Source organism: Myotis yumanensis, unplaced genomic scaffold, assembly GCF_028538775.1.
Source record: "Myotis yumanensis isolate MYYU_CA2020_CCGP unplaced genomic scaffold, mMyoYum1.0.hap1 SCAF_13, whole genome shotgun sequence".
NCBI classification, from domain to species: domain Eukaryota; kingdom Metazoa; phylum Chordata; class Mammalia; order Chiroptera; family Vespertilionidae; genus Myotis; species Myotis yumanensis.
In genome coordinates, this window is record NW_027223764.1 from 5,315,215 (window position 1) to 5,341,074 (window position 25,860).

Consider the following 25,860-nt stretch of genomic DNA (forward strand, 5'->3'; position numbering starts at 1 on the left):
AGCAGCCTCAGCTGTCCCTGGTGTGTGGGGGGCTGCCCCGTGGATGCCTGGCCTGAGCTCTCTGGCTTGAACCTCTCTGACACCTGTCCCAGGTCTCTCAGAAATGCCTGTCCCAGAGTTCGGAGGGAGCTTCCCTGTGGGGTTGGCAGGGGTGCGGGGGGTGGGGGCCACGGAGGGGAGCAGGAGCCAACAGCATGAAAACTGATGACTGAGTCTGACAACTGTGTCTGTAGTTACTTACACAGCACTGTGAGGGGCGACAGGGAGGGGCCCGCGTCCAGAAGACCAAAGGCTGGGGGAGAGCTGGGGCAGCTTGAACCCACCCATGAGGCCAATTGCCTGGTCCTCTGGGCCCAGGAGAAAGCCAGGTGCCTCCTGGGGTCGCAGGCCCCACCTCACTTGGCGCCTCCAGGTTGTCCTCCACGCTGGGCCCCACATGCCCTAGAGAGGGTACTGCCTCCCCCAGGAGGGTCCCAGAAAACACTTAAGGCTCCAGAGTAAGGCAAACAGAAGCCCACGGCCACAGCTTGTGGGGCAGGAGGCAGCTTCGGTCACCGCAGGCACCCGGAGGCCGGCCCGTCCTGGATCAGGATGTCTGAGGGGCTGAGCTCTCCCGCACACACGCCCTGGAGCAGAGGGCTCCTGCGCTTGCACCCGGGTTTCAGGCCCCCCCCCCTCCCAGGGGCGGCCCATCCTGAGGGCGTGAGAAGAGGAGTTGGTGCCAGGCCCGGTTCCTCCCGAAGGAGGTGGGACAGGCCGGCCTGATCCTGCCTGGGTGGTCACTGCGATTGTCCTCTGCAGCCCTTTCCCCCCACAGCCCCCACTGGGTCTGGGCCTCAGGTGCGCCCTGAGCACGCAGGGCCGCAGGCTGGGGGCTCCAGGGGTACAGCCGGGAGCCGGAAAGTGGCTCCTGAAGGAGAAGGAAGGAGGGGCGCCGGCTCCACTCCCGGGAGCAGCTTGGGCTGCTGAGGAGGCTGCAGACCAGCTCCTGCTCAGTGGGTGGGGTGGGGCAGGTCTCACCCTCTTCAGCCTCACCCAGGCCCCCCCACCCAGAGCCCCGAACTGTAGACAGTACCTGGGCCTGGATGGTGGTGGCGAGGAAGGCAGACGCCCAGGATGGCAGGAGGGTGCTGGCTCACACCCAGAGGCCGGGGGTCCTGCAGAAAGAGGCCTCATCCAGACCACGGCTTCCCACCCCAAGCCAGTGGCTCATCAGCAAACCACGCGTGAACCTGTTCCTGGAGGGGGAGGGGGGGCAGGTGCAGGGACCAGAGACCCCGCCGGTCCCGCTGCTCCTTGTCAGGTGGCACTCGGTCCTGAGGCCGGTCCAGGGCTGCCGCCATGCCACTCGGAGTGGAATCGCTGTCCCTCCGGCCACGGGGCCTGGACACTGCATCACCACAGAGGAGAGGAGGTCCGAGAGGAGCTGGGGGTGGCTACACAGCCCAGGGGCCCAGCAGCTTCTCCCTATGGGGAGTCCAGACCTGCCCCACCACAGAGGGTCCTGACACAGGTCGCTTCCCTTCGCCCACAGGCTTGGCAGTTTCGGGGCCAAGGACACAGGTGCTTAGAGACAATGCCTCACACCTGGCCACCGCCCCGGCCACCGCCTCGGGCAGCCTGCCTGTGGGGGCAGCAGGTCTTTGGCTCCAGGAATCCAGAGCATGTCCCTGGGAAATGGGGCCCGACTCCCTGCCTCTGTGACCCAGTGCCGTCCACTCAGCACCCCAAAGCCTGGCTCTGAGGCCTCCCAGACCCTCCCTCTGCCTGCTTCATGCCCACTGCCCAGCTCCCAGCACCCACTGTCCCCAAGCTCTCCCGGAAGCCTCTCTGCAGAGCCTGGGCCCGTCCAGCCACAGCTGCCCCTCCCAGGGGCGCCCAGGCCAGCTAGGTCCTCAGGGACACCTGCCCCGTCCACACGCCCCGTCTTCCACCTGACGCCGTGCACAGAAGGGCTTCTGCAGGGTCTCGGGTCTCAGCGTAACTGCAAGTGAGAAAGGTCCACAGTAGAATGTGTGGTTCACCCCGAGGGTGAGCACGGGCTCCGAGCAGGGCAGGGCAGGGGCCCCTGGGTGACCGGGTGGGGTGACGCCCGGAGGCCCGCCGTCCGTATCCATCACGGGGCGTGAAACAGTCACATTGAGGCCAGAAAAGTGCATTAAATATTTTCAGGGTGACGAAGCCCGTCATGAATAAGAAGATCTGGCAGTAAATGGGAAACTGGGAGGAAGGTTTCAGTGCCCGTGACAGAGAAAAGTGAGGGTTCCTATTACACAGAGAACTAGAATTAATAGCAAACGGGGAAGAAATGGATAAATTGCAAATAAGAACCCCACAGGCAGGAGATGCAAGTGGCCACTGGGCTCATGACCAGACCCCAACTCTCAACCCTCAGAAATGCCACCAGAATGGCAACCGCTTCCTGGGGGCGTGGGGCTCAGCAGCCCCGTCTTTGGGGGGCACTTCTGAGCCCAAGAGCTTCATCTCAAAGACGATGTTTCCTGGGGGGCGGGTTGTAGGCAGATGGTCCTTGTCCCGTCCTACGGTCTGAGCACCCCTGTCCCCCGATGCCCCCAGAACAAAGCCTGGTGGCAGGAGGTGCCAGAAAAAGGGGGAGGACGTGGGGGGCACTCTGATCCCCAGGTACAGGGCGGGGGAGGGCCGCCTCCACCTCATTGTCTTAACGCCCCCTCTCGCCTCTTGTCATAAAGAATTAAAATCTATAATAAGGAAATTTAAGAGTCCCCTGTAATTCAGCCCATCAGCGCCATCCCGGCTGTCGGCCAACCGCACAGAGTATTAATCTAGCCGTCTCCCTCTGCTCCCAAGGAGTTGTGATAAAAACGTCAAACAATTAGATTATGTGGCCGACAGCGATGGAGTGGCAGGGCAGGGGCGTCCCTGGAATCACCCTGACAGAGACAGGGGGCCGCATACCACGTGACGTTTCCCCCCTCCTTTCCCCCCCCCTTTTACAGTCAGACCAGGTCTGGGGAGCAGCCCATGTCCCTGTGGGTCCAGTGAGCAGGACCGGCCTCAGGGACCCGCTGTGGGGGACTGAGGGACTGAGTGATGCTGGGGGGCAGAGCAGGGAACCCCCCGGGGAACTAGAGCCCAGAAGGTGCTGGCCCCTCCCTGCTCCGCTGCCAGCCCAGCCTGGGAGGCGTTGGCTGGCCGCTCCGCCCGGCCTGCCCTTCCCAGGGCCCAGGCTGCCGCCTTCTTCATCTTCTTTTTTTAAGCGTGAAGACGTGTCGCAAATTGATTTCACCGTTGGAAATGGGATAATTAAACTGGTTGTTTCCATCTTCATCATCGCCATAATAAAATGAGAGGACAGCCGTGGCGCGGAGGGATGCTGCGTCTAACGCAGGAGCATTAATTGAATACAGATGGCCTTTCGTGAAGTCGCCGGGTTATATTTCAGGAATATGGGATAATGATGCCAGTTAATCATTTTTACAAGATATAAAATTACTGGCTCCTCTGGAAAGATCATTAAGAAAAACAATTGTTCACAGCAATTGACAATAGAGTTTTAATTATTTAATACAGAAATTAAACTATTAGAGACCAGTGTTGGATGCGGGAACTTAATAGAAATTTATATACAAGGGTCTGTAGACAGTTTATTAACCCACCTAATTTCTTAATCCAAATCAATCCAGAAGCCTGTTTTAGCCGTGCCTGTGAATTAAGTCGGGAGAGGAGGGAGGCCCAGGTGCCCAGGCCCCAGGTGGACGGGATGGGGCGGGGTGGCCTCCCGGGAGAGCGGGGACATTGCTGGGAATCCCAGGCAGGGGCCAGGGGCTCGAGAGCCCGTGCCAGGAAGTGAGGACGTGGTGCCAGGACGAGTGGAGGCTGCCAGGGACTGGCAAAGGGCAGGGCGCTAGGTGGCCACCTCAGGAGCATGGGCCTCATCCGTGTCTGGGTGACAGTATCCAGGGGATAAAGTGAGGGAGGAACGTGAGGTGTGGACACCGAGCCCACACCACCTGGGCCCAGTGACGGGACGCCTGGTGTGCCCGGGGCCCCAGCCCCTACTTCCCCAGGAGGAGCAGCCCCATTGGAACAGGCCCCCCTCCGGGCACAGGGGACCCTGGGGTGTGCAGGTGGCCTGCTGAGGGTAGAGATGTTTTAAACGAGGATTCTGATTTTAAAAAACCACCTTGGAATGGACAGTCCTTCAGCGAAACTGCAGGGGGCTGGTCCAGACTCCATGGGAGCTCCAGGGGCAGAAAGCGGCAGAGAAAAGATATCCATCAAACGGTGACCTTTGCTGTCTGCTGAGAGGACTTTATTTTCCAAATTTCCTCCAATAAAAACACTCCTTACCTTTAAAATATGGAAATCACTATTTTCAAGACAATTTAGAAAAAAAGTAGAACTTTTAAAAAGGTGAATGGTGAGCAAGACACTCCCTGCCGGCCTGGGAGGGAGGGACCGGGACACAGAGGGGCTGGGCCAATGGGGACCTGGGACTGTGGGTCTAGGAGCTGAGTGGGATCAGGCCCAGGGGTGGGCAGTCCTGGGTCAGGGAGTCTGACGCTCCTGAGTAACCGGCTCAAGGTCACGGAGCCCGTCCAGAGCTCAGCCTGGCCCAGAGCCGCCTGCCCTCGGCTCCCACCCCGACCCGCTGGCGGGGTCAGCTGGCTGGCAGTGTGGTCATCCTGCTGCCCAGCCCTGTCACCCGCCCGTGTCCTTTGTGGGACTTGTCCAGAGCGTGCAGACTGGTCACCCTGTCTCACAGGGCTGTCCACCATGCGAATTACCTCCAGTACCCTATTATCACCAATAAATTCAAAGTGATCTTTCTTCTCCTTACAGTTTTTAGGGTTACATAAATTTCACCCACGTAATTTTTTCACGCTTGGATCTATTACAGAAAGCCACTTCTATTGTAGAAGTTAATTGATAATGTGATTTGTTATGTTGCTGGGACATAATTCAGAAAGTTATTTTAGCGCCTTTGATGCATGAAATCGCACTCACGTGAGGAGACACAGGGGAGGTGAGCAGTGAGCCTGCAATGAAATATCTCCAGAAGCTTTTACTCCTGTTGTCTGGGCGCGTGCCAACACCTCGCCACAAGAAAGCTCATATTTCCAATGCTGCTCTGATCCAAATTTATTCCCTGGTCATTAGTTAGCTTTTAAAAAAAACCTGGAGCAACTATGGGTATATATTTGGAAAAAATCAAACAAAAAAGGAGGAATCTCCACCTTTCAATATTATCAAAGATGAGCTTTCAAAACACTTTATATTGAATTAACTACAGATTCATGGAAAGCGGCATAAATAGTGCAGACGGTGGCTAACGGGAACCCGACCGCACACTGTGCTGCTTCCACAGGCTTCCGTGTGTGGGTGCGTGCACCTGTGTGCACGTGGACGCATGTGAGAGCCTGTACATGCACACGTGTATACATGCATATGTGTGTGTGCCCCCATTCTGCTTGCTGGCTCTCCCTGCCTTGTGCGCCGCCCACCCCCGCTGCTCCCCCTGCACGGCTCCCTTCAGCCCCCAGGACCTGCACGGGGCTGGGGCGTAGGGCGTAGGGCTGGCAAGTCCAGTGCCGGCCAATCAGCCAAGAGGTTTGGAGGGAGTGGGCATCCCCATCCAATCTGCTGGCCCAGCGTGGGGCACACACGTGCCAAGGTCAGAGGGCCGGCAAGGGGGCTGGCGGGGGGGGCACCGACCTGGCCTTGCTTTATGCCATCGTCTCCCCACCGCCTCTCCCCTGGTGAGGAAACGCATGGACAGAGCAGAGCCACCGAGCCGGTCCCTGGCACCTGCTCATGCCACACCCGGTGGCTCTGCTCCACTTGGCTCCACCGTCCGGGTCCCGCTGAAGACACAGCTCACCTTGATCCGGTGGTGGCAGGTGACCTGGGCTGGGAGCTCCTGGCTGCGAGGACAGGGCCACGCCGCCCTCAGGGCCCAGCGCCATGTGAGGACCTGTCCCTCCCTCTGCCGGGGTGGGAGCCCACCCGAGTGGGGGCCCCTGGGGAGGGGCTGGGGGCTCATTTCACACGGCCGGATGGGACAAGGTGCTGGTGACGTGACTCCCAGACCCGAGGCTGGGCTCGGCCCTGCCACCACCCAGCGTCTCGGCCACAGACAGCACTCGCAGGAGCTGGGTTCCGTCCTTTACTAAAGCTCTTACATGGAAAACAAAAGGGCCCAACAGTGTTCCTTGCCTCGGAACCAGCATGTCCCCCCAGGACCACAAGCCTCGTCCCCAGGGACATCGGCCAGACACGGTCTCCCGAGGGCACCCCTGCTGCTGACGGCTCGTGGGGGTGGAGACCACCCCTCCTCCGGGTCCCCGGGGAGAGATGCGCCCCCTCGACAGGGCAGGGTGGGTTCAGGGGTCCAGGCAGCCTGGGGTGGCCCCCGGTGCAGCCCTCACCCCACCTGCCTGCCGGGCCCCTCCTGCGTCCTCCCATTCCATGAGGGTCCGGGTGCAGAGGTGCAGGCAGACCCTGGGAGGGCCCTGGATGATGGTGGAGGAGGCAGGTGGCACGGGGGCAAAGGGGAGGCACTCAGACCAGCAGGAGGGCGCTGCAGGAGGGCCCGGGGGCGGGCCTGCAGGGGCGCAGCGAGTGGGACGGGAGGATCACACGATGGCCTGGTTCGGCAGCCCGTACAGGACCAGGTTGAGGCTGGTGGAGGGCCACTCAGAGCCGTGCAGCTGTGGTCGGAGCATCAGCCTGTTCTTGGGGGTCTGTGGAGACTGGTCTGAGGGGAGAGGGGACAGGAGGCTCACCGGGAGCAGGAAGTCCGGGGCCCCAGCCCAGGGCCAGGCGCCTGGGTGGGCGGGGAGGGGGTGCTCCTGGCTCTGCCTGCGACACAGCCCCCAGGCCTGGACGCTGCTGTGAACACACCCCCGGGCTTTCAGACTTGGTGAGACTTGAACCGTTTTAAAGACAAATCCGCAGATCTAATGGCCGGAGCTTCCCCTGAGGAGCGCAGAGGCCCGGCTGTGGGCCTGTTTGCAGGAGGCCGTGCGGGCGTGGAAGTGGGGGCTCTGACCCTGCAGGTGCAGGAGGGTGGGGGCGTGAGGCGGACAGTCTAGTTACCGTGGCTGACCATTTCACCAGCTTCCATCCTCTGAAGGAGACGGGCCACTTTCCCGGTTGTCTTGCCAAATGCCAGCAGATCTGGGGAAGAAATTCCACCTCAGAGACGTGGACCCTCCCCACCCCCCCACCCCCCCACCGCGGGCTTCCATGGAGGCTCAGGGTGTGGGACAGGCTGGCACCACGCACTTTCCCACAGGATGTTGGCCCTCAGCGCGTTGTCCTGCAGGGTCGACGGCCACTGGTTCGCCAGGATGCTCTTGACCCCCACCAGGCTCAGCAGGATGGCCGTCTCGATGGGCTCCTCCAGGGCCAGCTGGGGGACGCTGCAGGGGACCGAGCTCCCGTGGGACAGAGCCCCCTCCGTCCTCACCCCAAACAGCACCAAGGGCCGGAACGCGTATCTGGACTGACAGCTCTTCAAACTTCCCACCCCCAAACTTAAATGCCACAAAAAAAAGGCATTCAGATCCCTCTGCAGGGCATCCCCTGTGAGAGGAAGTCCAGGTCCCTGGGGTGCACGTGCTGGGGGCACCCTCCCGACTGCCGGCCCTCTGGCTCCCGGCCCAACCCCAGCAGCCTCGAGGCTCCGGTGGCCGGTGGTCAGCTGCTGGGGCCCCCGAGACTTCGCAGGGAGGGTGTGGGAGCCCGTCATGGAGGCCTGGCTCCCTCTTGGGGCTCTGCCCACAGCTTGCAGGGGCACTTCCCCCCCACACTCCCCATGGGATGCGCCCATCATTCATATGCCCCCCACGCCCCCCAGCAGCCTCCACAAGCCGGGCCACCAGCACCTCTTGTGCTCTGAGGACTCCAGCGTCCGCCGCATGCTCTCGTAGGACCGGCTCAGGTCCAGCAGGACCATCAGCCGGCAGTCTGCAGGACACAGGCGGGGGGAGAGGGGTGCAGGCTGGCGTCTCCGGTGCAGTGACCACAGAAACAGCCCCAGCTGCCTGAGGCCTGGGTGTGAACTGCAGGCCCTTTTCTGGGTCACGGGCCGCACAGATGCTCAGGACATTATCTGCTTCAGGAGCCCACACCCGTCTCAGCCTCCTTGTGCCCCGGGGCCCCAGCAGGCCCCGCCCTGCGAGGGGGTCTCGGCTCCCAGCACGCCACCCCGACCAGGCATCTGGCTTGGACCGGGCACAGGGCGAGGAGTTGGTCGCCCCGGCCCCCATGCCTTCAGACAGGGGCCAGTGTCCGAGATGCACCGGGCGGGCGTGCAGCGGCCCCACAGATGCAGAGGACCACCCCGCTCTCAGGGCGGCCTGGCTGGGCTGGGCCTCGGGCGGCCCCGGGGGCAGGCAGACCCTCCGGCTTTTACACACAGGCCTGTGGGGAGCAGTGGGCCTGGCGGTGCCGTGGCCCACGAGGCCTGTGACCTTCACATTTCTGGGCTCCCTGGCCATCCCGTCTGGGAAGGCTCGGGTCAGTTTCAAAGAGGCCCTGTTTCTACCTCCCAGGTGACATGCTCACGGGGTGGAGTGGGGTCCTGTCCTGCGTGGCCCCACGGCGTGAGTGGGGGGCGGGAAAGGAGTCCGGGACAAGCGTTCCCAGGCTGCCATCCATGGGGACACGCACCCGAAGGGGAGGGGCCTCCGTGAGGGGTCCCTGAAAATGCCGCCAGCCCCCGTGCGGTGTCCCGGGGTGGGGGCGGAAGGTCAGGCAGAGGGGCTGGTGGGCAGGGCGGGTGACCCGCGTGTGGCAGACACGCCCCAGCCTCCCCGTCCCCCCCCCAGGCCCGAACGGGGAGGGTGACCCCCACCTGCCCTGTGGGCTGCCAGGCCTAGAAGCTAAATGGGGGCCCTGAGAGATGACATCCCTGCTGAGGCGGCTCTGTCCTGCGTCTAGTCCTCTGGCGCCCGCGGTCCCGGAGGAGAGGACCCGCTCACCTTCCAAGTTCATGGCAGCCAACCTTTCCACCGACAAGTGCGACAGGAAGTTCTCCATCCCATAGAAGAAGAAGCCCTCACAGCGGCCCAGCAGCTGCTCCCACTCGGCCTGGCTGCAGGGGAGGGGCTCGGTGGGCGGGCGGCCAGCCGGGGACAGGCACGTGTGGAAGCCCCAGGGGACACCCTCCGGGGATGAGATTTTAAAGCAAAGACATCCCGCCCGGTCTTCCCTCCACCCCACTCGGCGGCTGAGACGCACAGAGCCTCCTGCACTCGCCCTCCCGAGGGGCCTCTCCTGGCTCTGACTCTGGGGTCCCTGGGAGCTGGTGCCAGCGAATCTCGGGAGAAGGGTGGGCCCCGGGTCCCTGGAGGGGACCCCATCTCACTGGGCATGGCTCTGGGAAGTGCTAGAGGAACACTTCCCTGACCCCAAGCACACCCAGTCTCCGAGGGCACCCACAGGACATGTCCCACTGGAATGGCTATAGGACCCTGTACGGGGCACCCCTGGGGGCCAGGTCCTCAGCTGTGAAACGGGGTAAGGACAACCACACCCTGATCCAGGCACCACGAAGGCCAAGGAGCCCAGAATGAGATGAAGGAAAGTTGGGGGGTCACAGGACAGAATGAGGGCTCAGGCAGGAGGGGCCTGAGGGAGAGACAGGGGAGACGGGGAAGGATGGGGCCCAGGTGGAGACTGAGGACAGCGGCCCCACGGGAAGAGCACCCCCTGACGCAGGGAGCCCCGCAGGACAACGTCCCGGGAACCCAGACCGAACCTTGGAAAGAGCTTTTTTCCCAGATGTCCCACCCATCGCGCGGTGAACGACTCTTTGTATTTATCCAAAATTTCCCGGGTTACGGAGACAGGCAGCCATGTTCCTGCAATGAGAATGGAATGGAGGCAAAACACAGAAGCGTCGTCACCGGCGTGGAGCATGCGGGGCTGCGGGGCGGGGCCTGGGCTCAGCCTCACGGGGCACCGGCCATGGCGGTGCCACACTCACTGCTAGTGGAGACGCTGGTCTCCTTCCCTCCCTCGAGGAGAGATTTGCAAAACCAGTTTCACCCCAAAAAATCCTATATAATAAAAGCATCGTATGCAAATTGTCCCCTCGACCAGGAGTTCGACCAGAGGGCGGGGCCGGCCAGGGGAAGGAGGAAGGACCTGGCCGGCAGCCAGCAACCGCTAGGGACCCTATCGGTGCACAAAAATTGTGCACTGGGCCTCTAGTAAAAATTTTTTTAAATCTCAGAATTAAATACCAAGAGCTTGGGAGCAGGAGGCCTGAGAGGAAGGAAAGGCCCAAGCGCCCGGAGCTGCCCCGTGGGGGCCCAGGCCACGCCTGATGCAGAGGGTGGGGTGTGGCGTGTGCATGTGCGTGTGCATGCAGAGAGGGGAGGGGCCGTGCAAGTGCTCACCTGGGCCCTGGGCCTCCTCGAAGGGGTCCACGACATCTGGGCTTCGGTTAAGGAGAACCAGGACCGCAGGTTGGTGTTGGGCGGTGGGCCCGGCAAAGGATACACTTGAAGTTGTCCGCGTCGACTAAGATGGCGTCGGGAGGGATGACTCGGGGTGCGCTGCCCTGTGACGACAGGCGGGGTCGTGGGGCCTGGCTCCAGCGGCACCCAGGCCCTCAGCCCAGGGCCAGCGGGCCTCACCCACCTACCTTCCGGCTCTTCTTCCCTGGGCCTCTCCTCTTCAACTCTTTGCCTTTGCTGCCCTTTTTCGTGGTCCGTTCTGTTGGAGACACGGAAGGAAGTGGTGGTGCCGGGGGACGGGCTGGAGGCGGGTGCAGGACACCGCGACCCGCCGGACGCCACTCTGCTCGCTTTGAAATGGCCGGTCGGATGTGGCGTGAGCTTCACCTCAACACCAAAGCCAGGTGCAGGGAGAACTGCTCCTCTTACGTTTTCTAAATGTGAAATGGCAGCGGCACCTCAAATGTAAAGACTCAGAGGGCGGGGAAAGGCCTGGGCCAGGCCCGCCCACTGACCATGCACACACCTCACTGGGCACCCCCCAGGGTGTCGGCCCCCCTGGCGCCTCCCTCCGCACAGCCGTCCCCTGGCGGCCGCTCACTGTGCAGCGGCTGTGGGTTCGGGAACAGGGACAGTCCTCGCCTGTGTGGGAAGCGTGGATGTGGGGTCCTCCGCCTTGTCCTGACTTCTTTTTTTTCCAAACAACCAATCTGTGGCTCCATTTTCTCTTCTGTCGATGGCTCACGTGCTTGCTGTCGCCCGTCCTCTGCTTCCCTTGGATTTCCTGCGTTCTCGCTCTCACTTCCTAACTTAGCTACTTACTCATGCGCGTCACACCGTGTCATTTTCTAATATAAACGTTCGAAGCCGAGAGGCCCTTCCGGGGGGACGGGGGCCCCTTCCCTGGGGACTTGCATGCGGAGGCAGCACCGCAGGTCCCCTGTGACTTTTGTATGTTTTCCATCATTCATTTCCCCCCCCCATTTTCCCCCTTTGGTTTAAACAGGTTTCTTTAAGGCACCCGACTGGGGACTGGCACGTCACCCCCGCAGCGGCCTCGCCTGCACAGGTGGTCACAGGGGCTCCCTCTGTCCTGCCCCTCTGGGCTCCACTCTCCTCTTTCCTGCCCCTGTTGGACTAACTGAGTGGTGTTTGCAGCTCGCCTCCCTTCCCTGCGTATTCGCGGTGACTGCTCAGTGGTGGCCTAGCCCCCCTCAGGTCTCCAATGTCTGAAAATTATTGCTTTGTGCCTCTCGTCGGGGGTTTTCCTTGTTTCAGGTCGAAGGGCAAATTTGGTCCTTGGGATTTCATCTTGGACGGCGGCAAAAATCCAATCTACTTATTTTCCATCGGATTTCATGTTGATTGACGTGCTTGTTCCTGCGGAAATCTGCAGCGTGCCCAGCGAGGAGGATTCCCATGCGCCACCCGTCTGCGCACCCGGCACCGCAGCGGAGCCTCTCCCCCCCATCCTCCCCAGGAGACAAGTTTGTGCGGCCAAGAGCAATCTTGACAGACACTGGCACACAGCAGGTGCGCTATAAAGATCTTTCTGGTGACTATGACAGGAGTTAGCGACCCCGCATGATAAAAGCAAGCAGCTCCATTCAAAACGAACCCCCCCCCCCCCCCCCCCCCCCCCCCGCCAGCAGGCCCGGGCCGCACTCACCCGCCTCCTCCTGGTGGAGGTGGTTGTAGAACATCTGCAGGGAGAACTCCCGGGACACGGAGGAGATGGCCCCCTCGCGGAGCACCAGCAGGCCCTCCAGGGGCAGCTCCAGGAGCGGCCTGTCCACAATGAGGACCACGGTGTCCACGGTCTCGGGCTCCACTGGAGGCGGGAGGAAGCTGGCTGCCGGCGTGGCCAACCCTGTGGCAAAAGTCACTGCTGAAGCCACTGCCTGGCGGCGGTGGCCCCCCTGGCAGAGAGCAGGGCCCCAGGCATGTGGCCCCTCTGGGGGAGACACACTGGTCTGATGGAGCAGCCGGGCGGGGTCACAGGGGTGTCGGGTCTTCCGTGGCTCTGAGGACCGGACCGGCGTGGGCGGCCACTCCCTGAGGCAGGTCCTGGGATGATGTGGCTCCTCCCAACCAGGGAGCCCCCTTCCAAAGGACCGACATTTGCACAGCCCTCTCCTTCCTCAGGAGGCCAGAGAGGGGTCGTGACCTCCGGGGCAGCCGCGTAGAGGGCCCTTCGGAGAAAGGCTTGTCCAGGGGCCCATGGAGCCCACGGAGGAGCCACGGTCCTGTCTCCTGGTAGAGAAAGCCCGCCTTCTCCAACACGCGTGGTGGTGCAGGGCAAGGCCCATGACTCTCCACCTTACGGAGTGAAGACAGTGCCCTGGCCCCGAGCGCGGCTGGGCTCCTCGGATGCAGGGACTTGAGGGCAGAATCTCAGCCACAAAAGTGGCCTCGGGAGGTCAAGCCCCAGCCTCGGCGCTGGCGTGTGGACGGGACTTGTCTTCGGAACCTCCAGCCTCAGTCGGGTGGACGGGCCCCCGGTGGCGCTCGGGGCCTCATCTCTGAGGGTCGGCACCTTGTGCTGTGGGCATCAGCACCCCGAGGAGGTCAAAGCACTTTTGACAAAGTAACTGCCCATTTCCCTCTGTCAGCAAGTCTTTGCGGGGGACGAAAAGTAGATGAATGAAGTGCCTTTTTAAAAGAGCAATTTATGGCCCCGGCCAGTTTGGCTCAGTGGTCAGAGTGTCGGCCTGTGGACCAACGGTCTCAGGTTTGATTCTCCGTCAAGAGCACGTGCAGGACCGATTCCTAGCCCAGGTCGGGGCATGTGCAGGCGGCAACCAATCGATGTCTCTCTCACATCAATGTTTCTCTCTCACTCTCCCCTTCCTCCCCACCCCCTTGCACTCTCTCTAAAAATCAATGGAAAAATATTCTCAGGCATAGATTAAACAATAAAAATTAAAAAGAGCGACTTGTGAAATTAGGCACCAGGTGAGAGATGAGGCCCTGGCACACCCCTAGCGGGCCTCCCCAGCTGTGAGGGCAAGGGCTCTGCCTGCAAAGTGCCCAGGGCCATGAGCCACGGGCACAGGCTGCCCTGGAGCTGACCCCGCGGCCAGGTTGTGACAGAGGTGGCGGGGCACACAGCCTCTGAGACCGTCCCAGCCACCAGTGGTGGCCAGCGCCCGGGGAGACGCTCGGAGGGAGGCCCGCGGGCCCGCCCGGCAGCTGCCCGCCCCCTGGCTCTCACAGGGGGGGCGAGTCCCAACCCGGCTGCTTCTTCACCAACAGCCACGGAGGCTCCTGAGGTCCCACGACTCACGGCCCTGGCGCCTCCCTGCCGCTGCCGCTCACCTGGGACGACGGACTGCTTCCGATCCTTGTCTTTGGGCTTCGCTTTCCCCAAATCCCCAATGGTCGACGAGATGTGGATTCTGAAAGTCCAAGGTACACGTTCAGGTGTGAAAAATACTCGAAAACCACACGCAGCAGGAACGTCAAGCGCATCGCTTTGGACCATTTCTCGTTAACGCAGCAAGTGCCCCACAGATGGGGGCCGGGGAGCTGCGCGCAGGTGCCAGCGAACAGGCTCAGGGCCCTCACTGACTGCTGCCCAGCCCCGGGGGTCCCAGGCCCAACCCCGCTGCCTGCTTTCCTGCCAGAAATACATCCACGGCCAGCCCCTGGCCCTGCTGTCCCGCCCACACCCCAGCCGACGGTGTGAGAGGAGCGGGACTTCTTCCCAATGGAAGATGGCAGGTGGGACAGAGCCGGGCATTCTGGGGGTGCAGGCATTCTGGGGGTGCAGAGACCCTCAGGAAGCACAGGGTGTCCCATGGGAGCGGGAGCAGAGGAAGAGGGGTGTGGCTCAGCCCCACTGGGTGTGCAGAGCTCAGGCCCTGATGCTCAGAGAGCACCCGGCGCGGGACCTGGGCTCGGGGCTGCGGAGCAGCGAGAGCAGCGGGCGCAGATAGTCCTCCGTGGCCTTTAGGATGTCGCTGAGTCTCAGGAGAGGGTACCTCTGCCTTTCAGAGTTCGCGCCTTCTGATTTCTGTCCAAAGCCAGACAGCCCATGATCAGAAGGTGCCAGGGGACCACATGGGATGCATCTGGTTAGAGCAGAGGGGCGCAACCCCGCTGTGTGGGGACCCGCAGGGACAGGCCACTCCGGAGGCAGCCTGGTGGCCAGGGCCCAGCTCAGCAGCACATGAAGTGCCTTGGAACCAACACCTGCCTCGGCACCAGAGTCCTTGGGCCCCACAGACCACGCTCAGTGATGGTCAGTTTCTCCCGCCACCCCTCTGAGAGCACCCCTCTTGGGCACCCCCAGCCCCACGGGGATCCTCTGCTCACAGCACGGAGGTGTCTGCACCAGACTGGGCTCAGGGATTCAAAGAAAAGTTGGCCCCTGCCCAGCAGGGAGGCCGGCCTGGGTGTCTCGCAGTGCCTGGTCGGTGCCCCATACCCGCTGAGGGGGTCCCTGCCCAGCTCCCCCCCCTTACTGCGGACAGGCTGGGGTCCCGGTCCCCTGACGGTGTGGCAGCCCTGACAGCTGGGCTTGGGCTGGGGCCTCACCAGGCCGAAGATCAGGGCTCTGTCCCTGCTGCACACCTCAGCCTGGCTCTGCTCCCGGAACTGCTGGGCGCTGGCCACCAGGCCAGACAAGGTGGCCGGGCTCACAGCCACCCGCGCCACCTTGCAGGCGTCTGTGGAGACAGACACTGCGGCTGCCCCTCACCCGGCCTCGCAGAGCCGCCCTTGATCGTGAACACGTGGGACTCCTGAGCAAGCTGTGGGTACAGGGCTTCTCCGCAAGGCTCGCCCACCTGGGGGCGGACCCTCGAGCCCGCCCAGCCAGCACTGGGGTGAGGGACTGACCCCCTAAGGCAGGAGGATGGGCCGGGAGGGCAGGGGCCCGAAAGGTTGAGGGAAGAAGGGAAAACAGAAACGAGGCATTTGAAATGGGCTGAGGCAGCAGACCCCGCACGGGGTTAGCTTGGGCAGCTGGGCTAGTGCTCTGGCCCCAGGGGTTTCCCCAAGGGTCTGGTCCTGGCTGTGGACAGAGTCCTGGTCACTCAGGATGAGTTTCAGAGACGGTGCGGGTGTCACCCTGCTGGTGGCTGGGGCTCTCCACTCTGAGATGCCTCCCACCAAGACTGTGCTGAACCTGCTGCCCAACCCCCCGGGGGGTGAGAGGAATGGAGTGTGGGGGTCACCACGCCCACAGGAGGGACATGTGTCTGGAGGTTGCAGGTGTGGCCAGCGCTGGGTCAATACCTGTTCCAGGAACTCACCCCCGACTTGGACCAACTTCCCTTTGGCTGTGGGGATGAACTTGGGTTTCTCGTAGACAGCACCATACAGATGGGTCCTGGGGGCAGGAGGGATGGTGCAGGGTAGGGTCCAAGTCCAGCTCGTAGGGTCCCAGAGCAGCCCCAAGACGCAGCTTCTGTGAGCCACGTGCACCCCCAACAGGAGCACCCTCCCCACCAGCGCCTGGCGAAGTCAAGATGCAGAACTAAAACAGGCCCATGTGGACACAGCTGTGAGCCGTTGGCGGCCTCAGCCGGGGGCTGGGCCAGCCACCTTCTCTCCGGACAAGCGAACCGTTCTGCCCCACCCGAGTGGTAACCCGCAGACACACAGGGCCCCACTACGGTCAGGAGGTGGCACTGTGGCCTCCAGGACCCTGCTGTGGGCGGGGGGCAGGCATAAGAATAGGAATCAGCCTACCTGCCAGGGGAGTGGTGCAGAGAGAGGATCCGAAAAGTGGGAGGAATCTCATTTAAGTGGTTAAAATGTTGTTCAGTGACCGAGAGGTTCTGCCACGCCTGTATGACAAACAGAGATCAGCGAACCCCTGTGCGGTGTGGGGTGGGTTGCTGACTTCATCATTATCTCTGTTGAGGAGACAGACCAGCAGGGAATGGGGTGCAGCGGGGGTGAGCAGGGTGGCAGCCGGGGTTCTGCCTGGGCTGGGGCTGAGGCAGGAGCTCTGCATAGCTCATGGCCACCACAAGGGGGAAGCAGATGCACACAGAATTACCTGGCTCTTCACTAATGTCACAAACCTGATCTGCATGACCCAAAGCACACGTGCACGCAGACCAAAATAGTGCAGCCTCTTCCCTGAGCCTCCTCCCGCCAGCACACCACACACGCAGCCATGCACACGCATGTGCACAGTCAAGGGCACAGATGCACACGGTTTCGTGTGCACACGCCACCCCCGTCCCCTCTCCCTGCCTGTCAGCCCTGTGTCCCTCCTTCCCCTGGGGCCCATGCACTGACAGGTCTGACAAAGGCCAGAAGGTTCCAGCTGCCTGCTCTCCTGCACGCCACCCCCTCCCCCCTGAGCTGACCACTCACTTCTGCTTTCTGATGAAATGAGCTTCAAGTGTGCAAAAGCTGACCAGGGTTCGAGGGCGTCCCCAGCTCAGTCACCTTGGAAATGGCAGCCAGCCTCTGCTCCACACTGGCAAACTGGCTGGTGGAGGTCCGCTCCTGGCGCTTCAGCCTGTCCTCGAGGTGCAGCAGGGCCGCCAGCTGCGAGCTGCTGGTGTTGGCCGTGGCCGAGAGCAGGACGCCCCGCATCATCTCTGACACTGAGCAGCTCTGGAACAGACCGAGGGAGTGCGAGGGCCAGGCCCGGCCAGGCTCGTGGGCCCACAGGACATGGGGAAGAGGGGCCTGGGCTCAGGGGAACCTCAGGAGGATGGCCTCTCCTCTAAGTGAGCACCGTCCTTCACACAGGCCCCAGCCACAGCCCAGCTGGTGCTGGCAGAGCCACCAGCAGGAGAAGCACAGGGTGCCGGGGCCTCCCTCCCTTCCCAAGGTGGCCCGGAGGGTGCCCAGAGCAGAGCCACACCTGAGACAGCATCAGGAACTGGCAGGTGGCCGTGGGGTCCAGGGTGCCAAGGCACTCCACCATCTCCAGGCTGGCGGTCCTTGCAACCTCCAGGAGGCTGTTGCCCAGGGCGACCTGCAGGCACTGCAGCAACACCTCAGTCGCCTGGGCCAGGTACTGCTGGGCCAGCACCTTCCTCCTCTGCGGGTGCAGGCACAGGCTCAGGCTCAGGCCCAGGCAGACTCTTCGGGTGGGGCAGGCGTGGCGGGCGGGCGGGCGAGCGGGTAGGAGCAGCTGTACCTTCAGCTCTGAGCTTTTCCTGCTCCGCTCCTCAGGGACCGTCCTGGAGGCTGGCTGGCTGCTGCCATGCTCATCGCTGTCCCCCTCGTCCGGGGTGATCACCAGATACTTGAGGCTGCTGTGCTCTGTTCCCATCTAGGGGACATGCCTCCAGTCAGCTGGCATTTGTCGAGACACCGCCCAGCCCCAGAAGTGCCTGTGGGTCAGGCGACTCTGCAGGATCCCCCGAGAGGGCCCGGCTGGCAGGTGCAGCCGACGGGGAGCAGCTCTGGAGAAGCGAGCCCGGGCGGCAGAGGCCTCGATCGGTCGCATGCCGTACCCACTTCCCTTCCGTCCTGGAAACCCAGGCTTCCTGGGCCGCAGTGCCCAGCAGCCCTGTGCAGCTGTGACCCGCCTGCCCCGGGGAGCAGGGGACCATGAGACTTGTACCAGCCTGTCTGTAGAACAAGCCACCTCATGGGGTTCTTTGGGATGCAGTGGGCCCAAGAGGACTTGGGTTGAGGGGAGCCCTGGGTTTGTGGGGTCATGGCAGGCAGGGCCAGAGGAACCTGGGCTGGGAAGGAGCTGGATCGGGGTGGGTGGATTTCTTGAAAGCCCTGCCTGGCCGTCTGGGAGTGAGTGCACGTTTCCCCGACAGCCCTCCCAGGAAGCTGTGGGTGCCATTTCATGGCCAAGGCCCAGTGTGGACAAGGGGCGTGGGTCTACCTCCACCTGATTTAGGCCACCTGTGCAGGTGCTCAAGAAATGCTGGCTGAACAAGGGGCCAGACTCCATCAGTTCACCCAAATGTGAGTCCTATCCTACCTAGGTCCTAGGGACAGAGAGCCCACAGGGGCTGACGGGGCCCGTGGACCAGGCTGGACAGGGAGGCAGGGGCACCAGGTCCGAATCACACAGGGTGCAGAGCCATCTGCCTGGGGCCAGAGGGTTCCTCCTAAGGGACCGGGTGTGGGGCCCAGCCTGGCTGCCCCAAGGGTGGAGGAAGGGAGTCTGCAGAGGCATTTAGGACAGTGACCTGTGTGGCAACGCTGTCCCCAGTTCCTACTAAGGGGTCGTGTGCACCCATGGGCGCCGAGCTGCTGGGCAGCCTCGCCAGGGGCTAGAGAAGGCGGGCCTGCATGACCATGTGGCCGGTGGGCGGGGCTCAGCGCTTGCTTGGGCTTCCCTGGACCGTGTGCCTAGCACCTGCGCCCAGGCAACTCCAGACTGCGGGGCGGAGAGTTGCTGAGGTCGGGGAGGTACCGTGAGCCGAGATCATGTTTGGGGCGGGGACCCCCCACGTGCGCCCCTCTCCCCCACCTCCACTTTATAAAGGGACAGACGGCTCTCGTCCATTGTCTGTTCTCAGAGGTCTGCCTTTCTCTCCTGCCCCAGGGGTCCCGCTGGCGAGACTGCTTCTCGCCTTTTCTCCCCGCCTCCGGCCACACCACCCTTCCTACCTGAGGACAATCTGAGGCCTAGTTCATATCCTGGTGCTGAGAGCAGGGGAGTTTGAAATGCTCAGTTTGCATTGTTGGAGCACAGACAGTGGGTTGGCGCCAAGCTAGAAGTGGGAGCACGTACCAGGAGGCTCTCCTCCCAGTAGAATGTGGGGCGCACGGGGTCCGTTTGCATGGCCAGCAGGCGCAAGGCCCGGCCCACCAGGCCCAGGAGCCGCGCGCGGATCTCCACACAGCTGACGCTCAGCGGCTGCAGGCTCCCCAGCTGCGCCAGAGCGACGTGGGCCAGTATCCGCTTCAGCGTGAACCATCCCTTCAACACAAACCACGTTAGTGACCCCCCCACACCCCCCCCAGAAAATGCAATAGGCCCCCCCTCCAACGCCCCCGGGGCCACCCTGAACACCCCTGGGAGTGGGGACACAGGAGCCGTCTGAGAAACACCCCTCCTCCCGGTGGGGGGGTCTCCAGGGCTTAGGTTATGGGAGGGTCACTAAGGTTTGCATATCGAACCTCAATTTAGGGCTCAGTGACAAGCACGAGTTTGTGTCCAGGTCAATTGTAGGACTATCTTTCATCCATCTATAGTTATATCAAATGTATTCGATTCGGAATGCATGAAATCTAAGAAAATGTCTAAAATGGCAGAACGATTCCTTTGAAACAAATAATTTGCCCATTAAACTTTTTTTTTTTTTTTTTAACAAAATGTGATTCATCTTCGGGACTTTTTCATGCGCCGGCAGAATTGTCAGAGCAAACTCAGAACTCGGGAGGAAGCTCATGCGCTCGGGAAACATGTCCCATGTGACCTGGTTTCATTAGCCAATGAGGTTCCCTCCGATGACCAGATGAGGCCCTTCCCCAAGCTGTGGGGGCAGCTGGGGGCAGTGGGGGGCTGCAGGGCAGAGATCTGAGGGGTGTGCATTGTGAGCTCCGGGCCTGATTCCCGCTGGCTAGTCCTCTGCTCAGAGTGGCAGAGCCCCCATCACAGCACGACGGCCCACGCGGACGGGGCCAGGCGGCCGCGGGTCATTACCAGGCCGCTGGTGGTCAAGTCGCTCACGCTCTGCAGGTAGTCGGCCAGCAGCTTCTCCATGGAGTCCTGCCGCAGCTCGCGCTCCAGGGGCTCCTCCCAGACCCGCTGAAACATGTCCAGGTACACGTCCACCAGGTTCAGCTTGAGGTGCGCCAGCTTCCTCGCCAGGGGCGTGTTGACGTTCTGTAACTGACATGTTTGGGGACAGGTCAGACCCCGGAGCCTCTGGCAAGGCTCAGCATCCGTTTGCTGCTTTGACGAGGCATCACTGACGTGTTGCTATGTTTTCACAGACGAAGACACCCAAAGAGCCATCACCACAATGAAAAAAGGGGACGTCCCCCTCACACCCCACATTCCCTCCCTCCCGCCACCCCACTCTCCCTGAACCCCAGCTGCATCCCCGGGGCCCCAGGCAGCCTCCCCTGGGTCAGCTCCCCCCGGTGGCCACAGGGAGCGTGGGCAGTGCAGGCCGCCTGCCTCTTCTCCGGGTGACCACAGGGGAAGACCAGTTGCGGCCTCGGGTCCAGGACACACACTTACGTCTTGAAGGGCCAGGAGGCTCTGGACACTGTGCAACAGCTCCTCCTCCTCGGCCACGGCGCTCTGCGCCACGTCGTAGGCCTCCAGGTAGTACGCGGTCCTCTGGTCCTCGTCCGGCTCCATTTGGGCGCACAGCCTTCCCAGGACAAAGGGCAGGCGGCAGAGACCGAATGTGCAGTGTGACTGTACTGTGCGTGTATTAGTGCCTCACATGCAATGAGGCGATGTTATACATGTACAGATATTATCAACATATCTGAACACGACAGTGCAATCACCTTCCTATAGGGGCACGGGCACCGGTGCCTCCCACCAGGCCCAGAGGGCCCCGCAGCGTCGGCTGCCTGTCCCCTGCTGTCCCCAGGCTGTGTCTGCATGTCTGAATTCCCACGACGACCATCTACATCTGTCCCCGTGAGGTGACTGACATTCCGTACACGTCCAGGTCCTTTCCCTCATCAAAGCTGTTTGAACACCTGACATGCGTGTGGTGTGGGTGGTGGGGAGGGCTGTGTCTGGGGTGGGGGTGATGGGCCGTGAGGCGTGTCTGTGTGTTTGCAGAGACTGAGCAGGTGGGACACCCGGTGGCAGGACAGGAGCGAGGACACCCGTGACGAGCTTTCCTTGAGGGGCACCCCAAGTGGCTGCACACCCCCAATGAGGGCGTCCCCATGGGAGATGAAGGGGCCACAGGGCAGGAGCCAGGAGGAAGCCCTATGGGGCCAACAGGGGCTGGTGACAGGGAGGAAAGCTAGTGGGGTGCGGGGGGGGAGAGGGGGATGAGCGGCAGCGCGAGGACCCGAGGACGGAGAAAGGCCTGTGCAGGGACTCAGCCGGGACGGCGGCCACCTGCAGGAGCCTCCAGGGACAGCTCCCCGCACCGGGCGGGACCGGCGGCCAGCGCTCACCTCTTTATCTTCCCCCGCTCCAGCTTTATGTCCACACAGTTCTCTTTGTAGCCACAGTTGACAAACTTTTCCTCAATTTCCAACAACTGATCATACAGCTCGCTCAGCAAAAACGGGAATTCAGACGATTCGCTGCCCACCGACTCCTGGGCAACTCGGATCCGGAGGTTCAAGCTCCTGTGGGGGCGGGAGGGACACCCCATTTTCGGTTCCGCTAACATGTGGCAACGTGACACCGGCCGAGGGGACACGGCCAACGGGTCTGGGACGCAGCGGCCGTCCCCGTGGAGCCACCAGGGCCTCCCTCCACCTTTCACCCCCAACGCCGGAAGGAGCAGAAGTCGCATCAGCCGCATTCTTCAGTCACAAGACAGTGCAGCTAGAGAGCCCCCGCCCCCAGGTGTCCGTTGGGAAAATCAGAGCTACGCTGGCGTGCGGGGCGTGTGCCCAGACAGGAGGCAGGAGGCGTGTGGACTAAGTGGTGGACTTAGCGCCCCAGCAGCCTCTCGCCAGCACGGAATGAGAACTGGACAAAGAAGAGGCAGAAAATAGAGGAATCCAAAATGAGACAAAATCCCTGTTGCTTTGGCCAGTGGCGCAAAAGCGCCTTCTTCGAAACAGTCAGATGCACGGGATTCTGCGATTCTGAGGTCGAGGAGGAGACGGACAGACCCCAGGGGCGGCCTGGGTAGAAGCTATAAGAGAGGCTGTGAGCCACCAGACCACCAGGATAAGGGCTCAAACACCAGCTGAGAGTCTGAGAGACGAACAGTGAGGGGGGAAAGAGCGCTGCTGTTCAAAGTTCTGTCCCCAAAGCAAAGCCCAGGCAGGTGGAGAAAGCCTGGTGTGTCTCCGGGGACGGACAGGGGGCTCTGAACACCAGCCAGAGCAGAGGAGGGGAGGCGGCTGCGCCCCAACCCAGCACAGCCCTGCCATGGATGGAGGAGCACCCCCACCTCCACTCCCAGCGCCCAGCTGGTGGTGCCCGTCCCTCCACCCATGAGAGGCCCCAGGAAGCCCACGCGTGCTCGGGGGCAAGGAGGGCCGTTCCCCGAGAAGTCAGGAACGTGATGAGGCCACCTGCGTCTTTGGAAGGATATACATGCTGCTCTGAGGGGCCCACAGCCCAAGTGGCCGTGAAGGAGGACGCATGGTTCCTCGGAGGTGTGAGGGGTGCACAGCTGCTGGGGAGGGGTGACCGTGTGGCCCCCGGTGCGAGTCCCTGACCTCCGCCTGGCCGTGAGCACGCTTCCCACAGGAGCTACCTGGCCTCCAGGTCTGTGGTCATGAATTCCAGGACGGGCGCGCGGTTGGGTCGTTGTCTCTTGAGCACCCCGAAGACCTCCATGAGCCTCTGGAACAGCTGGCAGGCCTGGGGGGGGCGGGGCGGGGCGGGGCGAGGCGGGGCGCACACGGGCGTCAGCGGGGCTCCAGCCCATGGCCCTCCCTGCTGAGCACGGGCCCTGGCCTCTCCTCACCATCACTTCTTTTCCTTCCTTCCCCATGGACAAGAGCGTGTCTGCCAGAGTCAGCGTGGACTGGTACCAGAACTCCTCGCCGCCGCCCAGGCGCTGCGCAAGCTCAATCATCTTCCTGGCTTGGCCGTAGTTTTTCTCCTTGTTGGCCAACTGGGCCAGCAGCTGCAGGCATTTGGCTTCTGCACAAGGATCCTTAAGCTCCTAAGACAAGACAAACATATATGGAGACAGGATGGGGGAGTGAGCAAGAGAGAGACTGAGATAGAGATAGAGAGACGGAGAAAAGAGATGAAGAGACAGAGACAGAGAGACAGAGGTGGAGCGACAGAAAGGGGGACAGACAGGAGGGCAGCGGCTCCGGGCAGCAGGCCTTGCCACACCTGCGTCCCGCACTGGGCGCCGCTCCAGCCCTAAGGCACCTGCACACTTGCCCCGGCACAGGGTGGGCTTGAGCCTGTTGTGCGAAAACCCACCTGCAGGCCTCTGGACCGTGGTCAGAGCCCTGGGAAGCCCCCCTTGGGCAGCGGCTCCAGCACCCTCCAGCCATCCTGGGGCACAGCTGAAGGGCTCCCCCGAGGCCTCGGCCCCCAGGCTGGGAGTCTCTATCCTGATGCTGGCCCAGGGCTGCCTCTGTCTTCCGTGCACCGCACATGTCAGGGGGGTGTGGGGCGGGAGGGTGGGACGGGGCCTCGCTGGCCTCTGGACTGAGCCCAGACTTTGAGGCAGGGAGAAGCCTGGGAGGCTGGGCCTGGAGAGAGCTGCCAGCAGGCAGCTCAGAGGCTGACACAGGAGGCGTGATGGGCTCAAACCTCTCATCCCAAGAGCCACAGCCCCCGAGGGGCCAGCGCAGGCTCGGGTGCAACTGTGGTGGGACAGGGGCTGGAGTGGGGAGAGTGGAGGTGGGCACAGAGAGGAGGTGGGTATGGAGGCTGGGCACCTGCTCGGAAAGCAGGGACAGCGCCAGAAGCTGGTGGGTGCAGCTGAAGGGAATGGTGACAGCTGGGCTGCTGTGAGGACACGGTGGGAGCAGGCACAGCCTTCCCCAGGAGAGCATGGGGACAGGGCCCAGTCCCTGCAGACACCCAGGGAAGAGCCAGAGGAGGGCAGAGACCCAGACTCTCAGAATGAGTGGCTGGTTGACAGGGTGGCCTGGGGAAGAGGCTGAGACAGAGCAGCCAAGAGATACCTGCCCACACCTGTCCCCATGCCTGAAGCCTGCACACACCTGTCCCCAAAGCCTGAGGCCTGCACACACCTGTCCCCATGCCTGAAGCCTCCACACACCTGTCCCCAAAGCCTGAGGCCTGCACACACCTGTCCCCAGTGCCTGAGACCTGCACACACCTGTCCCCGTGCCTGAGGCCTGCACACACCTGTCCCCAAAGCCTGAGGCCTGCACACACCTGTCCCCGTGCCTGAGGCCTGCACACACCTGTCCCCGTGCCTGAGGCCTGCACACACCTGTCCCCAATGCCTGAGACCTGCACATACCTGTCCCTGTGCCTGAGGCCTGCACACACCTGTCCCCGTGCCTGAGGCCTGCACACACCTGTCCCCATGCCTGAAGCCTGCACACACCTGTCCCCGTGCCTGAGGCCTGCACACACCTGTCCCCATGCCTGAGGCCTGCACACACCTGTCCCTGTGCCTGAGGCCTGCACACACCTGTCCCCATGCGTGAGGCCTGCACACACCTGTCCCTGTGCCTGAGGCCTGCACACACCTGTCCCCGTGCCTGAAGCCTGCACACACCTGTCCCCGTGCCTGAGGCCTGCACACACCTGTCCCCGTGCCTGAAACTGAGAATGGAATGTCCTGAGGCTTTGCTGGTGCCACAGAGCCTTTCCACGTTTATCAGGGACTTTCCTCTCTCTGGAGTTCTTCACAAGTGACCCTCCCAGGGAATACACTTCTGTCTGCAGCAGGGAGAGCACCTGACGCTGGCAGGAGGGATGCACACCTGGGCCTCCACTCCATCCTGGGTTTCCCCCCAGGGCATCCCCTCGTGGGAGACACAGCCCAGGAGGAAAGCAAGGGCCCAGCTGGAGAACGAGACCCCAGAGAGGCCACAGACACCTGCATTGGGACAGGTGTGTGCAGGTCTCGGGCTGACCTCCAATGAGTGAGAACGAGTTAATGGCGGTGGGGTGGGGGTGGGGGGGTGGCTGGCCCGTCTGCCCTGGAGGAAGGACAGAATGGGACCCTCCAGGTCCTCACCCTCACCCCACACGTACCACTGAGATGCCCAAAAGGACAGAACGGGACCCTGCAACGCAAGAAAGGACCCAGAGCAGTGCGGGAGCAGGCCCCGCAGGAAACTGGGCCATGGGTGTGGGACGACCAGGAAAGTAGACAAGGGCATGGAAAGCACTTTCCACAGAGAACCACACGCGTGTTCTAGACCCGGAAGACCCCAAACTTGCTCCGGACAGCCCGGCGCTGCCCCAGCGGTGGGTGCGGGCGGCCCTACCTGGAAGGCCTGCTGCGCCTCCGACAGGAGCAGCCGCGCGGGCTGGTACGAATCCATGTCAAGCAGAACTTCCGCTTTGAGGGTCCACAGGAGGGGAAAGGACGTGCCTTCCAGGCCTCGCCCCGTCTCTCCGTTCATCTTCAGAATCTGTAACACACCGAGGCCGGCTCTGCCTCTGATGTCCAGGTCTGTGCCCGACGCCCGAAGCCCAGCTTTCCTCCTGGGCACCTGTCTCTTCTCACCCAACCAAGCCACCCCAGCTGCCTGAGCCGGGTCCAGGGCCGGCCCTCCTCCCTTCCGTGCCCCGCGCTCTGGGGCCCCTCTCCTGGCCCAGGCAGCACCCTGACCAGCGTGGGGCAGGTCGCTGAGCTCCAGCAATTCAGCACGACCACAAGGGGCCCTCCGCCCCCTGGTGCAGGTC

The 25,860-nt window shown here is 62.5% G+C and overlaps 1 protein-coding gene across 4 annotated transcripts in view; it reads right to left on the minus strand.

The window, feature by feature from the left end:
- Positions 1-3,576: 3,576 nt before the first annotated feature.
- Positions 3,577-25,860, minus strand: part of CFAP46 (cilia and flagella associated protein 46) — a 57,243-nt gene continuing 34,959 nt past the window's right edge. For 2 of the 4 annotated variants that reach the window (XM_070432135.1, XM_070432134.1), the window contains 25 exons: positions 25,440-25,586; positions 22,970-23,170; positions 22,757-22,863; positions 21,492-21,668; positions 20,584-20,719; positions 20,041-20,229; positions 19,126-19,314; positions 17,563-17,697; positions 17,284-17,463; positions 16,860-17,030; positions 16,149-16,246; positions 15,710-15,786; positions 14,991-15,121; positions 14,345-14,466; positions 13,770-13,849; positions 12,121-12,321; positions 10,640-10,710; positions 10,495-10,555; positions 10,392-10,427; positions 9,749-9,851; positions 8,970-9,082; positions 7,872-7,953; positions 7,270-7,406; positions 7,081-7,161; positions 3,577-6,739 (listed from right to left, as the gene is read on the minus strand). In XM_070432135.1, the coding sequence (XP_070288236.1) occupies positions 6,618-6,739; positions 7,081-7,161; positions 7,270-7,406; positions 7,872-7,953; positions 8,970-9,082; positions 9,749-9,851; positions 10,392-10,427; positions 10,495-10,555; positions 10,640-10,710; positions 12,121-12,321; positions 13,770-13,849; positions 14,345-14,466; positions 14,991-15,121; positions 15,710-15,786; positions 16,149-16,246; positions 16,860-17,030; positions 17,284-17,463; positions 17,563-17,697; positions 19,126-19,314; positions 20,041-20,229; positions 20,584-20,719; positions 21,492-21,668; positions 22,757-22,863; positions 22,970-23,170; positions 25,440-25,586 (3,147 nt within the window). In that variant the 3' untranslated portion in view covers positions 3,577-6,617. The remainder of the gene's footprint in view (positions 6,740-7,080; positions 7,162-7,269; positions 7,407-7,871; positions 7,954-8,969; positions 9,083-9,748; positions 9,852-10,391; positions 10,428-10,494; positions 10,556-10,639; positions 10,711-12,120; positions 12,322-13,769; positions 13,850-14,344; positions 14,467-14,990; positions 15,122-15,709; positions 15,787-16,148; positions 16,247-16,859; positions 17,031-17,283; positions 17,464-17,562; positions 17,698-19,125; positions 19,315-20,040; positions 20,230-20,583; positions 20,720-21,491; positions 21,669-22,756; positions 22,864-22,969; positions 23,171-25,439; positions 25,587-25,860) is intronic. The other 2 variants (XR_011473532.1, XR_011473531.1) reach the window with 2 other exon arrangements.